This window comes from Tachypleus tridentatus, chromosome 13 (genome assembly GCF_004210375.1).
Source record: "Tachypleus tridentatus isolate NWPU-2018 chromosome 13, ASM421037v1, whole genome shotgun sequence".
NCBI classification, from domain to species: Eukaryota; Metazoa; Arthropoda; class Merostomata; order Xiphosura; family Limulidae; genus Tachypleus; species Tachypleus tridentatus.
In genome coordinates this window covers 103,245,958-103,264,494 of record NC_134837.1, presented here as the reverse complement: position 1 = coordinate 103,264,494, position 18,537 = coordinate 103,245,958, and the positions used below count along the sequence as shown (strand labels likewise).

Genomic DNA, 18,537 nt, shown 5'->3' with positions numbered 1-18,537 from the left:
AAAAGTAGGACAATAGCTTGGCGCCAGGCATAGGAAAAACATTCTCCTGTCAGATCCGGTTAAAAACAATCAGAGGAATAGCAAGAAAAGCAGAAGACAGATGGCGCACCATTTTAAGTGTACACCATCAGGTCCGACCGATGTACTGCCAGACCGATGAAGGGCCAGTTTGAGTTCCACCAGTGTAAACGGACGATTATAGTCATAGAGACAATCAGCTCGAAGGGAGAGAGGTGATCGCTCTGCCCGAGGTTTGATGGCGAAGAAGGTAGAGAAAAAAGCAGAAGTGCTAGGTACCTGGCGATAGCTTTCACCTAGATTACTAGCGATACTCCGGGTATCAGCTACTTCCTGGCCATCAGAGAGCAGGATCGAGAGGGGAACAGAATTATATTGCCCACTGACCTTTTGAATTTTGTCACATATGACTTTGGAATTGGTAGTAGAAGATATGCTGGTTGTGAATTTAATCCAAAAGTCCTTCTGGCTTTGACGTCTTACCCGCCGAGCACGTGTACAGGCCTGCTGAAACGTGATGCAGTTCGAGAGTGTGGGATACCTATAAAAAGTATTCCAGGCCCGTTTCTGAGCTTTCCGTGCCCTGTGGCAAACAGGATTCCACCACTGATGAGGATATCGTGTAAAACATGTCAAGGTTTTAGGAATACATTGAGCAGCTGCTTGTACAATACAGTCAGTTACTGTTTCTACACAGTCGTCTATTGATGGCTTACAGACAATAGCAAGATCATGTTCTGCGAGAGCAGTGAAAGAGGGCCAGTTTGCTTGATCCAGCTTCCAACGGGGCACGCGGTTTGGGTGGCATCGACCAAAACCAGTCTCTCTGAATATTATAGGAAAATGATCACTGCCTCGTGGATTACTGTCAACTCTCCATGATAAATGGAAGAATAATGAAGGGGAACAAATTGAGAGATCAACAGCAGTAGAGGACAGACTATGTGAATGAAAATAAGTAGGAGACCCAGTACTGAGAAAAGAAAGGTTGTGATAAGAGAGCATATGCTCTATGGAACAACCCCTCCTATCAATATCAACACTTCCCCAGAGGGGATTATGTCCTGAAAGTCCCCCCAGGATTAAAAAGGGAGACGGCAACTATTTAATGAAAGCATCAAGGTCTGATTGATCATAGGTCTCTCTAGGCGACAGGTAGAGAGAATAGACAGTGATGGTACGACCCAAGGAAACATGGAGTGCTACGGTCTCCAAGAGTGTGTCGAGTGGCAAAGACAGGGTGGGCACATGTTGATCAACCAACAGTGCTACCACTCCATGCACTCGTCCATCACACAGCCTGTCATTTCTGTACAAAGAAAACTGCTGAAAGGTGACTGTATCGGCAGGTTTCAGAAATGTTTCCTGTAAAGAAAGACATACAGGATGGTAGGAAGCAATCAGTATTTTGATGTCATCCAGATTAGAACGTAAACCTTGACAGTTCCATTGTATCAAGCTGGCCATTTTTATTTATATGTAGGCGAATTGGGTGGAGAACCTTTCTGTTTACGACCGCGTATTTTTTCTTTACTGTCTTTATTTGAGGGGGTCTATCGACCTCCATGGATCCTCCTCTGGGTCGATTGGGCACGTCTTTGCTGTTGAAAAAGGATTTCAGCGACTGAGGACGTAAAAGAATGATTTTGCACCTTGGGGTGGGAGAAGAAGATATATCCAAGGAAATTCCTGTATGTGGAACCAAAGGAAGTAAATCTTGGGATTTGTTGGAATGTATGGAAAGGACATAGATGGGTGTCGAAGTTGATTCATCAACTTTCTTTACCATGGAGGTCAAACGACTTTTCATTTGTTTGGAAAAAGATTCATTAGGATGCACAGAGAGATCCGTATGCACTCTCACAGTAGCTGTGAAAAGAAGTGCAGCAGCATACGTCCGAGATAAGGTGGTGGACAGCAATTTTCGAGCCTCAGAATAGGTTTTCAAACGCTGCACCTCTTTTTCTTCCAACCATTTAGGGCAAGAACGATAGTAGGACGGGTGAGAGCCATTGCAATTGACGCAATGAAGGTCCGTTTCACACTCATAGACATCATGGTCCTTGCCACTGCAATGAGCACACGTCAAGGAACCACGACATGACATCTTCGAGTGACCGAACTGTTGACACTGGAAACATCTGAGAGGGTTGGAAATGTATGTTAGAACCCTGCAATTAAGATAACGTGCCTTGATGGTGGCAGGTGGACGTGGTGACGTAAATGTCAGAATGAGGACATTGGTCGGCACCATAATTTCCTCTTTGCGAGTGGAGATACGCCTCACTGCAGAAACTCCTTGCTTGGAGAAATCATATGTTTTTCAAATCCCTCTCCACAATAACTCCTCGTGATGGATTCAAAGTAGCATGAGGTGTAACATCTATAGGTATATCCTCAATTGCATTTGAATGTAACAGAGGTTCACTGTGTTGAGATGTGGATGTTTCCAGCAATATGTCACCAGAGCAAAGCTTCTTTACTGACTTTGAGAGCCAGCAGGTCCCTCTATTCCCTTCTGAATGAAAAAGGGAGACATTTGCGCTAAAGGTTTGTCTGAAAGAGAATATAGTATAAAAAAATGAGGTACAACAGGCGTTACAGATGTTGAAGATTGCTGCTCAGAATCTTTAAGACGTAGTTGTTTACCTATGTACTGTTTTTCACTATTTTATTTGTTATTTGGATGCTCCATAATAAAAAAAAGGAATATTTCGGTGCCCACTGAACCCACCCACCATGGACGAGGGGGACGCACTACAATGCCAAACAAGGACACTAATGCTACGCTAGGGTTTTGTGGGCATTGTACCCAAACACTAGCATCAGATACAATGTCCACAACACCTGTTGAGAACATCCAACTCTGGTAACCACCAGGTTGGTGGTTGACACTAGCCCAAGTGGACCAGTCGATCAGACCAAAGGGAACACGCCAAGGCCGCCCGTCTACAGGAATTCAAGGCAAAAGTGGTGTGTCAAGGTTGGACCCCTCATCCATCAGGATCCTCTCTTCCCCTTCACGGGTCACCACGTACGTCAAACACATAGGTGGATGTTTAGATCTCAGAGGAGGTAAACTGAAAGAACAGAACCTTCCCTGGGAGGTCCCCTCACCACATATAGGAATTCACGCCGAGAGGCATTATAGATAGTATTTGTGTTTTCATTTTTGTGTTGCTAGGTCGCATGGGGCCCTATAACCAAAAAGATAATGGGCGCACAAACAAGTCGGTGCATAAACAGTTTATCAATACGAGTTTCAGAAGTCCAATATGGACTCAACTGGTAATTGTGGGACTATGTTTGAGCGTAGAATAACTTCTGTTATATTAACGAAGACAAAAGTATGACTGTTATTGTAGAATAGAAAAAACAAAGACTTTATATGAATTGTACTGTGTTCTGTTCTGGGACCAAACAATTTTCTTTTCAGAATTTCTACACGTAAGCACAGTTTTGGAGAAATTTTGTTCTTCTCTGCTTTCATAATTGCAGAACCAAACATGGGCTTCATCTGTGCGACGGTATGCCCATAATGACACATCAACATTGTTTCTGTTCTTCGCCTAAGTTTTTAGAAGGTCTATAGTATTGAACAAAGAATGGATAACTAATATACTTGGTCACATCTGTATCCTCATAGTGAAAAATCATGTAATGATTAACGTTAAAGAGCACTTTTTAAATATTTTTAGTATCACTTGTAAATCCCTATGATAATCTAAGTTGCCCCTTTATCTATCATGTTTGAACAAATAGCTATGATTATCAATTCTTCCTTTTTACCTTTTAAGGCTCATTGGATAGCCAAAATAATTTATGCTACCCTATAACCTTCCGTGGGTCAACTGATAGCTATGATAATTTATGTCGCCTTTTTATTTTTTATAATCCAATAAATAGGTATGATCATCCTAGTAGCAGTAGCTCAGATTACATGGGTTATTTTTTATATTTTGTGTTTATCTACTTTTCTGTTTCGTTTAGAATGTCAGACACAATTTTCAGTAAGGTTTGTTTCGTATTTTTTGCTGAATGTAGTTTTTTGAGTTCTGAAGAGAGATTTTAGAATGATAAAAATGTTTTATCTAAAATAATTTAAGAACAAAAATTATAACTTCATTTATTGAGTGTAAATAGTGTTTAGATTTTGTATTTTTTTTTAGGTTTTGAAAGACAAAGATCTTGAATGTGTTTGTTATCAGAATCGAATAAACAAACAAACTTGTGATCTATCAAGAAACAACACACACACACAAACGATATTGAATCCAACGAGGTTATCTTCACTTTATTCGTAATCGTTCACCAGGTAGAAGACAAATATTTACAAAGATAGATATATGTTAACGAATGCAATACATACATATTTTATCACATTCAGTTAACAAAGTACAATATTTATTAGTTGCTTGAATATTATCGGTCAATGGCTCAAAGAATTTTAGCAAATGCACTCTTTTCAGGTGCGAGAAAGATTATCAAAATCAACAAATATAGCAAAACAAACTGAGAGTTTGGAAACCAGAAAAGGCAAACTTCCCTTTATTTATTATGGTTTATCGGAAAAACATATGATAGATAGAAGGACAAATATCCACTTAGATATATAGATGTGAAAGAATACAGTAAAAAATACTTCATCGATTGAAAACACAATAATTATTAGTTGATCAAATGTTATATGTCATAAACCTTTTAGTCATATATATACTTATTTTAGGGTTGATAAAGTTCTCGTACTCCCTCATACCCCATAATCCTTAAAATTATTAACGTTGTTGTTGATTTGTGGTATTTTCACTTATCATGGAGCAGTGATATATATGTTTGTTAATAATATGATATGCTTTGAACTTGATGGTTCCATCATCATTTGTTCTCTTCACTGTAATATTACACTTAATTACACGTTAATTGAAATATTTGATTAGATTTAACACTGTTTAGTCCTTCACTATTTTGTTTACAGGTATTAATGTAAAGTGAAGCTGAAAATCAATTGCAATAACTGCATGTCAATATCGTAATAGCATTCCTACCATCTCTAGCCAGAGATGCCAACTATTTCAAATGACTGAGCGTAATGATTGTAGACAGAGCCCGTACAGATATCGTATAACCACTGAATACAGTTTTGAGTCATCTATTTTCGTGGATCCATCTGTGGCTAAACTGTAAACACTTTTAGTAAGTATGCTTCAAATCATTTTGTCGTCTTCACAACCCAAGCTGTAGTTTTGGTTCTTGCACAGCCATAATTTTTCGCTGTATCAGAGTCTGGGAACATGTTTCTGAATAGATGTCCTACATGATCGGCTACAGCTAGGGGTAAATTATGAGCAATGACGAATTGCGTGAACCTCACTTCTGCATTTGTGGTTTCATATTCTGAATTCTTACTCATAAATGTCGTTATCTGTATCATTTTTTGTCTTCGCCTCAGCCTTTTGTTGGTGAGATGCTGATTTTGTATGTCTGGAACAATCGTTTATCCCGCCATGCGCCACAGAAAAATCAATGTGACAAACTGTACAAAACGCATGACTGTCACTGACTTTTGATGCAATTACCGGATATTTTGTACTATACTTTTTCCTAAATTTTTAATTCACAGTTTTAGTTCTTTTAGATTTACCAGAAACAAGACAACCTGGTGAACGAGGCCTCTTTTTTTCTATCTTGTGAACGATCGCATTGGTGTTTCTATGCCGCTTAGAAAACGAGAAATACCCATCTACGCGAGCGCTGATTGGCTGTAAATCACTGATGATGTAACTATGAATTTCCCCACGTACCCAGTATAGAGAAGCACCGCACTCAAATTATTGGTAGACGTCGGAGATACAAATATTTTTTGTTATTTCAAGCACAAACATGATTATCGCAAGTAGCGATTTGGACTATGTCTTTTATCTATTATCAAAATTTATTTGTATCTCACTAGAAATTTTCTTTTCACCCATTTCAAGCCCTGGGGGGAACAATTTATCACTTTATTTTAAAGACCTATATAATATATAATAATTTGGGAGTTGCAACAAGTCGTAATATTTGTCTGTATGAGCGTATAGTCGTAATGTATACACCGAAATCGTAATGGTTGGCATCTCTGTCTCTAGCTCACATTTGCACAGATATTCGTAATGTCTCTACATTGTGACAATACTAACAATCTCAATATGTGCACTTCGTGAAGTAATGACAACTACAGTACTAACTACCATGTTACTTGTGTGCAATAAGCATGCTAATAATGATAACGCTATAATTATATAACAGTCAACAATTCGAATATCTGTATTTAGTGCCTACTCTAACAGACTGCTTATTTTTCTTACGTTCTTCAGTGCTGACTAAAGGATGAAATACATTTTCCATGAAGACTACAAACAACCTTGTGATACTTTTTTCATTCTACCGAACATTTCGGTTTACACCTATATCAGTGGTCTTTGGACGTCACGAGCTACAATTTTTTTATTTTGCCCAGAATTTCGAAGTGCACCTCTTTCAACTTTGAAAGTCTCAGGTTATAAAAAGTTGTAGCTTTTTAAAAAGTTAAAAAATTAAAATTTAAAATTAAAAAAAATTGTTTGTATCATTGTTAATGTTCAAAAACTCCTTAAATTCCATTAAAACTCTTAATATTCCCCTTGTTAATGTTCAAACTCCTTAAATTATGTTAAAACTCTTAATATTCCCCTTGCTAATGTTCAAACACTCCTGAAGTTACATTAAAAGCTCTTGATATTACCCTTGCTAATGTTCAAACAGTCATTAAATTACATTAAAACTCTTAATATTCCCCTTGCTAATGTTCAAACACTCCTGAAGTTACATTAAAAACTCTTGATATTACCCTTGCTAATGTTCAAACACTCCTTAAATTACATTAAAAACTCTTGATATTACCCTTGCTAATGTTGAAACACTCCTTAAATTACATTAAAACTCTTAATATTACCCTTGCTAATGTTCAAACACTCATTAAATTGTAGTAAAACTCTTAATAATCATACTAGCTATAAAAAACTCTTTCTGGAGTCCTAGGGAGATAAATAAGAAGGATAAACATGTTTTATTTAAAGCAATCTAAGAACAAAAATTATAGCTTCATTTCATGAGTGTAAATAATGTTTGAATTTTGTATATTTTTATTTTCGTTCTATTCCAGTCTTCTTGAAATCGTAAAGACATTGAATGCAGTTATCAGAAACCATAAGATTAATAAAAACCATATTATGTACATCACGAGTATACTAACAATATAGTATCTCTTTATGTGACCGTACTGGAAGTCTCAATGTCTCTATACTATTAAATCCAATAACAAATTATTTCTATTTAATTAACACACTAGCAATATAGTATCTGTTCTAGTGACCGTGTTCACAGTAATAATGTTTCTTCACTCCCAAAACAACCACAGTGTTTTAACTTCCTGAGAATACTAACAAGATAATATTACTGTTGCGTGACTAGTCTAATAATTCCACTGTCTATGCTCTGAGATAGTGCTGTGAACAATGTGTGCCTTCTTTAACAATGTAAAGATCCTTATACTGTGATGTAGTGAAAGTTCGAATGTATCTACTCCATACACGCATTACTAAATTCAAATATTTGTGGTACGTGACAACCCTAACAAATCCACTATCGTCACTATAAAATCCTTACAGCCTTATTCCGACATTTTTAGCATCGGTAAAGCCTAGGTTTTATTTATCGAAACTTGTGCTTGAATACACAGTTATTTCATTTTCGGAAGGCGACAGTGGTTTTTAACGTTGCACACTGACTACCGTCGGCGCGTGACTTCTTCCAGGTGTTGTTCTTACAGCCGAATATGGCTTTGAAGTTCTCCCGAAACTTGGAGTTCATGAAGCAGTAAGTGATTGGGTTACAACAAGAGGATGTGTAAGCCAGTAAGTGGAAGAAAGATATACCGTAGTAACCCAGTCCCTGGTACACAACAACAGGGTTAAAAAGAGTGATAGTATTAAGAACATAAATTGGTGACCAACAGAGAAAGAACTCTAGTACTACAACAAATAACATTTTAATGACACGTCGTTTTTGTGAGAGCGATCTCTCCTGATTGGAAACAGCCTGTACTGATCTGATGTTCGTTCCTCGTGTGATTTGAGCGTCATCGGTCAGTACACAACTGGACGAAGAAGATGGGGAATTAGGGTCGGTTCGTACGAGAATACTACGTAAGGCTTTCCGATTTAAAATCTGGCGGTCGTTGATTGGACTCGGATTTTCATCATCTATCAAGAGTACAAAGCAATGCGAAACTTTACAAAAACAAATAAAAAAAATGATTAATGTTGTTAATATTTACTCTTCTCAATATGTGACTGTATGATACTTTAGTTAAAGAAATAATAATTTTAACAATAAAATGAGAAATAAAAACACGAACAGTTCTATGGTCGATGAAAATTACTGACAAAATTATATGCACGCAACTCACTACCGTAACAATTAGAAGTATTTGTTTTCGATTAAGAATATCAGGTTACTCTATATTAACATAATACAGGTAAACGACAGCTAAGACAAGGAGGAGTAACCTTTATCGAACGTAACAAGGGCGTGCATAGCTCTCCATAAAGTGGCTGTGATGAGAGAGTAAGTGACGACCATAATGAACAGCGGCACCACAAGAAGGAGCAGGTCCAGAAGGATATTAAAGAGACGTTCTAGAGCGATGTTAGGCCAACTTTCTCGACATTTATATTTATCTAGGGAAAATAAAATACATTAGAAAAGAGTAGTTAGAGTCTATAATCTAGGAAATTTGTTTTTTTTTTTTTTTTTTGAATTTCGCACAAAGCTACTCGAGTGCTATCTGTGCTAGCCGTCTCTAATTTAGCAGTGTAAGACTAGAGGGAAGGCAGCTAGTCATCACCACCCACCGCCAACTCTTGGGCTACTCTTTTACCAACGAATAGTGGGATTGACCGTCACATTATAACGCCCCCACGGCTGGGAGGGCGAGCATGTTTGGCGCGACTCGGGCGCGAACCCGCAACCCTCAGATTACGCAGCGCATGCCTTAACGCGCTAGGCCATGCCAGGCCCCATAATGAATAGAAATTCCTAACCACAAATGTAAAGAAGTTTCTGGTGTTTGTTTGAGCTTATTTGGCGGCGACGTTTTGACTTGCTAGAATAGATCTTTATCGGAAAGAAGCTTTATACAATGAGTCATATTCTTTCATCAAAAATATGTAATTAAAATCTGTGAAATAAAAATACGATAATAATCTTGACTATAAGTTTAGTCTTGGAAAACAAAGAAGAACTAAAAAAAATACTTTTGGAAGAAAAATAAACTTTATATAAAGTCAAAATATTAAGATTTTTAATGAAACAAAACTGGAATTGAATTTAAAATGTTCAAAATTTGTTTCACTCAAAAAGGTATTAAATTACTTTGGACTAATATATCTTATATATTTCATTTTTCATCACCACCCACCGCCAACTCTTGGGATACTCTTTTACCAACGAATAGTAATTGACCGTCACATTATAACGCCCCCACAGCTGAAAGGGCGAGCATGTTTGGCGCGACGGGGATGTACCCAGGAAATAAAAAAAAACATTAGAAAATAATAGTTACAGTCTATTATCTAGGGAAATAAAATACATTAGAAAAGAGTAGTTAGTCTATTATCTAGGAAAAATAAAATATATTAGAAAATAATAGTTATAGTCTATTATCGAGGAAAATAAAATACAGTAGAAAAGAGTAGTTAGTCTATTATCTAGGAAAAATAAAATATATTAGAAAAGAGTAGTTAGTCTATTATCTATGGAAAATAAAATATATTAGAAAAGAGTAGTTAGTCTATTATCTATGGAAAATAAAATATATTAGAAAAGAATAGTCTATTATCTAGAAAAAATAAAATACATTAGAAAAAAGTAGTTCGAGTCTATTATCTGGGGAAAATAAAATATATTTGAAAATAATAGTTAGAGTCTATTATATAGGAAAAATAAAATACATTATAAAATAATAGTTAGAGTCTATTATATAGGAAACATAAAATACATTAGAAAATAATAGTTAGAGTCTATTATATAGGAAAAAAAATAAAATAAGAGTTTTAGAATTAAGAAAAATAAAATACAGTAGTAGTTAGAAAATAATAGTTAGAGTGTATTATCTATTATATTTGAAAATAATAGGAGTCTAATATAGGTTTGTTTGTTTTGTTTTGAATAAAATACATTTTAGCAGAAAAGAGGGAAGGCAGCTACCAACGAATAGTTGTTAATGTCCAGAGTAACTTGTTATAAAACTTTTCCTGAAATAACCGATTGAATAATAACAAGAAAAGTAACAAAAATAATTAGCATTTAAAACTATACGTCTTTTGTTTATGATCTATGTCTATTTCTTAGTGAATCGGATTCTTCTGTTCAGGTTTTCGATGGAAACAATCAATTGTTTATTTATTTAGTCAGAATTACGTATTTTAAAAATCTGTTCGGGCAAACTTTATTTTCAGAGATTTTAATATGACCTCATCAAATATTAGAATATTACTTTCGAATCGAGGCTTTTGAATAATTTCCTAGCAGTGGATTTTTTTAACTTTGCTCCTGTAATTGTTTCTGTGTATTTTGTAGCGCAAACTTACGCTGTGGGGTACCTGAACTCTGTTCACCACAATGAATTGAATCCACTATTTTAGTTTCTTTATATCCGTAAACTTATTGTGTTAAAAACACAAAAAAACTAGAACACTGAATTGAACATTTTTTCTCTATGTAGTTCCAAAACGTACATTTAACACGAATGACAACAAATATAATTGTGTGACCACCATTAAATTCATATTTAGAAAATTGAAAAAAATTCACTCTGTTAGTAACACTGGTATGAGTGTTAAATTTTCATGTTTATTTTAACAATTATTAACGTTTAACATAATGACTAGCAATTAGTTTATTCTCTAGTGGATTGAATGCAGGTTGTCCATTGTGTAACTTTGTACTGAAAACTAACAACAACAACAACAAATTGGTTTATTGAATGAGCTGTTTAAAAGATATGATAGTTTATCTTCTATAGCCCAACCATTAACATAAGCTAATAGTGTTGAGAATGTGGGCAACTAGAAGTCACTTCTCAACATATTTGCTTTTAAGATTAATGCATTTACTTCATAATTTTCTAAGCATCATCCTATTGAGTTCAGCCAGAATCTGTCAAAGAACTTCGAAGTCAAGTACACACATCTAATTTAAGAAGATTAATTATCTAAAAGTACTTCTCATACGATCGTTCTTAAAATGACCAAAAAGATGGAGTCAGAAACAAATAATGAATGTGGATAAAATATTAAAAGTTTTAACCTTCAGTCGTTTCGCATGAAAAATATATGACAAGGAATCATTGTCGAATGCACTTTCCTTCTATAATCGCTTTATGTACCTTTTTTGTGGAAGCCTGTAACTTATAATGAACGGATAAGGATCCACTAAAATTGTTTGCTAACAGAAAGTTACCTTAACAAGCAAAAGGGGAAAATTGGTTTTCTTTTTCAACGTTTTTCGCAAAATGCATAAGAATTCAGAAGAGTCTTAGAAAGAACATTATTTCGAAGTAATGTGTACAGACTATACTATGGAAAGTGTAAAGTCAATAGATCATTTATAAATTTCTAATAAAGTAATTAAAAGACCATTTTGGGTCCGTGCATAAGTTGATGGCTATTTCGGGTCTGTGCTAAGGTTGATGGTCATTTCGGGTCCGTGCTTAGGTTGATGGCCATTTCGGGTCCGTGCTTAGGTTGATGGCCATTTCGGGTCCGTGCTAAGGTTGATGGTCATATCGGGTCCGTGCTTAGGTGGATGGCCATTTCAAGTCTGTGCTTAGGATGATGGGCATTTCGGGTTCGTGTTTAGGTTGATGGCCATTTCGGGTCCGTGCTTAGGTTGATGGTCATTTTGGGTGGCCATTTCGGGTCTGTGCTTAGGATGATGGGCATTTCGAGTCCGTGCTTAGGTTGATGGCTATTTCGGGTCCGTGCTTAGGTTGATGGTAACTTCGGGTCCGTGTTTAGGTTGATGGCCATGATTACAAAATATTGCCTGACATCGCGACTTTCATTTTTAGAAGTCTCTAAGAACGATGGAGAGAAAATTCTTAAGACACACACTTACAAACATAATTTAAGCCCCACAAATAAAGGTTTCTAAAGCTGCGTTCAAGCAAACCGTTTAAGTTCAAAGATACTTGAGAAGTTCACTTAAAATAGTGGTGTTGTAAATTAAGACAAACGTTTGTTATTTCACAACAACACAAATTATATTCCTCATACACAAACTTGTGTGAATTATAATACAGGTAATTGTTTTATCTGTAATAATAAATGTTTTCTAATTATATAAATAGCATGCAGTTTCCATTCAAAATTGTGTTTATTTAAATAAGTTTCATGTAGTGCAGTCATATTCTTTTACACATCAAGACTGTTTGCGCATCAACCATGACTCAACAGAGTGGCTTTGCTATAAGAAAACACACAAATACACACTCATAGCTGTTAAAACACAAGACTTATATTCCACATATTGTATTCTGTGTATAGCAAAGGTTTTATAGTGATGTCAGATTCTATGTCCATTTTTCTTAAAACAATCATAACAGTTGAGATGTTGACAAGCTTTTAAACTTTGTAAGCTTCACATTTTTGTTTGTTTTCTTCTCAACAGTATCACGAGATATGCTCAGCTTTATCACAATGACGCTTACCATTAATTTCATTCTTTTATTTATCCGTATTGGCTTGGAGAGTGGTCTTGAAACCAATTTTTCTTAAAAATACCAATAAAAATTATTTGCGAGATATTTCCATGGATGTGGTTTAACGTTTTCTATCTTTTGATGTGAGAAACACTTTCTTATTCACTTTTCTTGTATTAATCAAAGGTGATTTTCCAGAATATACTACGAAATGACCTTTGTTACGGGGCCCGGCATGGCCAAACGTGTTAAGGCGTGCGACTCGTAATCTGAGGGTCGTGAGTTCACATCCCCGTCGCGCCAAACATACTCGCCCTTTCAGCCGTGGGGGCGTTATAATGTTACCGTCAATCCCACTATTTGTTGTTAAAAGAGTAGCCCCAGAGTTGGCGGTGGGTGGTGATGACTAGCTGTCTTCCCCCTAGTCTTACACTGCTAAATTAGGGACGGCTAGCACAGCTAGCCCTCGAGTAGCTTTGTGCGAAATTCAAAAACAAACCTTTGTTACGGATATCACTTAATTGTGAAAGTAATGAAAACTTGTTTCGTTTTTAGCCTAATATCAGCATTTTTTTTTATTTCCTGATTTCGTTAGTATTTGATTATTTGAAAGTTTCCTTATCCAATCACAGAACGGTACACACATTTTATGATGGCCAAATCAATCTACAACAAAAACTCTCTCCCTTGTATGCCTGACGTTGCTGAACTCAGATCATGGTTCATATAATTTGGCTGTATATTCATTATCTGTCGAAAACTGAGAAATTAATTGTGAATTCCAAAACAATCTGTACTCATTAATATTATACGAGCAGCAGTTCAATAGGCTTCTCTAAGCAATCGTCAATATTTTTTGCTCGCTGCATGAATTGCTTACGGAAATTTTTAATCGAAGTTCAAAGTAACATTCTCACAACCCAATAGATCATAAATTGAAATTGTTTAATAGATATCACGATTTATTACCTGAAAAGTAACCGCCATTAAAGGGAAGAGCTTGTTAACTTTCATTTCGCTGGCAGCGTTTGCAAAAGTCCATTCAAAGGGTACATGCAATTTGAAAATAAATAATTAAAAACATTATTTCTGAAACGCCTGATTACAGCCAATGGAATAATATTTTAAATTTAATGTAATATAGTAAACAATTAGTTTTTCCCCCCTTACTTAATTGTATTACCAAATTAATAATCATTCAAACTGACTAGGACGTAAAATTTCTTCAAACGTAACAAATACAAAGAAAGAAAAAATTACAAGAGAAATGAGAGAAAACAATACAGAGAATTCAGAAATATTGATAATAGAAAAACAGAGGCAGAAAGTATCGTCGAAACTATCAGTAAATTAAAGGGCTGCAATTTATAACAAGTGTTCTAAAGACGTATATTTGTAACAAGTGTTCTAAATACGTATATTTATAACAAGTGTTTTAAAGACGTACATTTATAACAAGTGTTCTAAAGACGTATATTTACAACAAATGTTCTAAAGACGTATATTTACAACAAGTGTTCTAAAGACGTATATTTATAACAAGTGTTCTAATATATTTATAACAAGTTCTAAAGATGTATATTTATAACAAGTGTTCTAAAGATGTATATTTATCGAATATTCAATTTACTTTCATTCGCGATAACAGAACACATAAAATTTACCTTACACATTACCTTACATGCGAATTACTTTCAACGAAAGATGTTAACGTATAGAATAGTAAAGCATTAAGAGCGAGAGTAATGAAATAGTAACGATAAATCGAAGAAAAAGGATTTTAATTTTAAAACCAGTTTGTTGCAGGTACATGTGGCTATCACAACTTCTTAAGTTTATAAGCATTCCAATTAACCATTCCTGTAAAAAACAACTGATTCCCAACAATTCATTGTCACTCTATGGTTACCCTTCATCACATTTTTGTTAATAGTATCAAAAGCTGCTTCATTATATGCTCTAGTAAAGATGTGTTTTCCAAGGGTTATGTACCATATATATTTATATATACACAAACACAAACACAGGGTACAGCGCACTTAATAAAAGTCGAGATCAGTACGTTATCCACTTTCACACAGAGTCTAGATACCAAGTAATGATATTAAAAATAGCGGCCTCTGATATTACAATGTAAATTGTACTTGGGTTTTCAGTCAATGTGTTGTTCATCATGTTAAAAAAATTCGTTATTATTGTTTCTTGTAACCTGAATATTTTTCTGTAATGTTTCAAGATGAGAGATAAGTAGGTTAAGAGTTGTTACTTCCGTTTTTATACGACAATAAACTTAAATATATAGCACATTGCTCAGTGTTATTATTAGAAAATCCGACAAGATCCCCATGAGGTACTGCGTTAAGGGAAAAAAAATCAGAAATGATCTCCGGTAATAAGCGGTAACCTTGAAAGCTGATAATTGGAAAATTTACACAGAGAAGTGAACCCATTATACAGCTTTGAGCTAAAGATAAAAACAATTATGGAAGTGACAGAGTATCCTAGAACAAGAATATGATGGAAGCGTAAATACATTTTCTTACCTCTGTAATGTATTAATATTTTCTTTCACTGAAAAATATAATATTTTGGTAGAAGGATATTTTTCCATCGCAACGACTTTGTCAATATGAATGTAAGAACACAATATCCAAGAAGAAGACAAAATATGGGAAGATGGAGTTGGTAAAACGTAACAAGAGTGTTATGCCAGCAGTGTTCATTATGGAAAAAATGTAATACCATCACAGTTCATTATAGACAAGAGTATTATACCATCACGGTAAATTATGGAACCGAGCAACATGTTCGATTATAATAAAATTAACTTGTGTTTTGACTTAACTGTGCAGTACCTCAGTTGTCATTTTGTGTTTCTAGTGGGTAATAATCTTTATTGTGATTAGTTATCAATGTTTTGATTTTATCAGTTCAGTAATACTCAATCGATATTTCGTATTCTTATTGTGCAATTGTATCTAATCTGTTGATCTCGTCACAAATACCTTTTGTATTCATTTTTAATGACTGAATTCTCCATTTCTCTATTTACCCTGGAAAGTCTAACTCTAATATGTAATATTAGTTATCACTTTGAAAATAATTTTACTTTAATGATAAAATAGGTAAACTTTTCAAAAGTATTGATGAGAAGTAATCACAGTTTCCAAAAATTCGAGAAGGGTAGCAAAATTTTACAATTTATGAAAAGTATGTTGTCCTGTTTTCGAAATTATAGCTTGTTTGTTTATAGATAAAGGTTTACTGCCATTGAATTTGTATCATGTGTCTAACGTGTGTTTTTTATGTCCTTTTTCGATACCCATGGTGGGCAGAGGAAGCACAGATAGCCCATTGTGTAGCTTTGTGCTTAATTAGAAACAAACAAAATTATGTTCTTCATGAAACTGACCTCGAAAATTTAGATTTTCTTTTACGTAACATTGGAGGTAATTTTTTACAAACCGATTTGCAGTAAAAATTTTGCCTCTATCAAAACTGGCTTCTTCATTTTGAATTGTCCCATGTTTTTAAAAGTTCTTTTTCAGTTAAGTGCTCTGATGTTAATTTTTAATTATATTTTTTTTAAGTTATATCTGTATTTGTTTATCAATAGAAAATACCTCAGTGACTGCTTTAATGAGATCGAACAGAATTAATTTAAAGTAATTCTATTTTGTGCGAGTGTTTGAAATAACGTTTTTGCCATATATCTTTGTCTACAAGCACAATGGTAGTAATTAGGAACGTTAAACTCAGAAAGGACATTCACTAAAAACCAAATTTAGCAACTATTTTATAAAATTGAGCGTTTATTTCGATAAAAGAGAATGCTTCGTCATTTAACATGTACGCAGAATAGGATAAAAGTACCTAAAATAAGTTAGCGATTTAAGTACTTTTGTTTTCAAGTTAGAGCAAATTGCTTGATAAACAAGCTTTTGGGTCTTTTTATACAGTAATGGAATTTAGTATCGTGTAGGAAAAACAATTATATTACGAAATAAATAGCCTCTGGTTTTCGTAGAGAACCCAAAATTTGATAAGGGATAAGACGGATACATAATATCTCATATTCACTATAGTTTTTGATATTAGTCTTATACAAACATATGCAACATGCGAGTAAACGTAGCGAAACTAATTCATTATCAGGCTTTAAAACGTTTTGCACATCTTCAGGTTCAGAATGAGACGCGAAAATTGCCAATCTGGTTATGGTTACACTCATGCTTTTTACTTTTTCTCGTAGTCATTCTACATGGTGTTGTGCAGAAGTTCTTGAAAACACGGAGTCTTGTTTAAGTGAAATAGTAAAAGCTACGTGATGTGTAAACAGTGTTTCTGTTGGATATTTCATTTGGCTTATCTCTGGTTTTATTTCAACTCTAATTGCATTATAAAGATTATTGTTTATACAGAGTGTAGTTTTGTATTTTTTTTTCATAAAGAGAGTACGTTTCACGTTACAGCTTGGGATAACATTTAAATCTTGTTTAGGTATGCTTTATAGAGAAAACACTATTAAAACAAATCACAAGGTGACCAACTGATCACTGCGGTAACAAACAGTAACAGCTAGGGAAAAGGGAATATTTTATGTATTGTGAGAAAGCAAATTTTATATGGTAGGTGGCCCGGCAAGGCCAGGTGGTTAAGACGCTCGACTCATAATCTGAGGATCGCGAGTTTGAATCTCTGTCTCACCAAACATATTCACCCTTTTAGCCGTGAGAGCATTATAATGTGACGATTATTCCCAATATTCATTGGTAAAAGAGTAGCCCAAGAGTTGACGGTGTGTGGTGATGACTGGCTGCCTTCCCTCTAGTCTTACACTGCTAAACAAGGGACGGCTAGTGCAGACAGCACTTGTTTAACTTTGCGCGAAATTCAGAAGCAAACAAACAAACAATATGCTAGGTAAAGTGAGAGAAAGAATAAAAATATCTTGTTTAAAGATGAGTAGCTATGAATAAATATATATATATATATAACTTTTTTCTCTCTCTTGGTATTATAGAGAAGTAAAAAGTACTTTTCTCAACAGTTTAATGAGTTTCTGTTGACGTAACTTCGTGTTATGCATAGAAAATTCCAAGGAAATGCCCGAACGTTAAATCTAGATACAACATTCATTAAAACCTAAATTGAGTAACTGTATCTTATAAAACTGAGTCCTACTTTTCTTATGTTCTTCCTCAATAGCCGTAACAGGAGAGCACAGATAACCCATCGTGCAGCTTTATACTTAATTAGAAACAAAATACTTTACAACACTGACTTTGATAATCTAGGTTTGTTTTTATGTAACATTGAAGATACTTTGTACAAACAGTTTTGCAGTAAAAACTTTAAATTTAGCCCACATCAAAACTAGCTTCTCTATAAACAGGCTCGGCATGGCCAGGTGGATTAAGGCGTTGACTCGTAATCTGAGGATCGCGGGCTCGAATCCCCCTCGCATCAAATATGCTCGCCCTTTCAGGGGTGGGGACGTAATAATGTTAGGTCAATCCCACTATTCGTTGGTAAAAGAGTTGGCGGTTGGTGGTGATGACTAGCTGCTTCTTTTTAGTCTTACACTGCTAAATTAGGGACGGCTAGCGCAGATAGCCCACATATAGCTTTGCGCGAAATTCAAAAACAGATATCTTTATAAAGCTAAATTATTCTGTATTTGATCTCTGCGGCAAATGTGGTGAAGATAATATATTGTGCAGCCATAAGCTTGAAAATAA

General features: G+C 34.9%; 1 protein-coding gene across 1 annotated transcript in view; it reads right to left on the bottom strand.

Moving 5' to 3' along the window:
• Positions 1-6,695: 6,695 nt before the first annotated feature.
• LOC143239143 (cholecystokinin receptor-like) overlaps positions 6,696-18,537 on the bottom strand; it is a 74,253-nt gene continuing 62,411 nt past the window's right edge. The window contains exons 4-5 of the mRNA XM_076479991.1: positions 8,604-8,774; positions 6,696-8,297 (exon numbers count right to left, since the gene is read on the bottom strand). Coding sequence (XP_076336106.1) covers positions 7,780-8,297; positions 8,604-8,774 — 689 coding nt within the window. The 3' untranslated portion in view covers positions 6,696-7,779. The remainder of the gene's footprint in view (positions 8,298-8,603; positions 8,775-18,537) is intronic.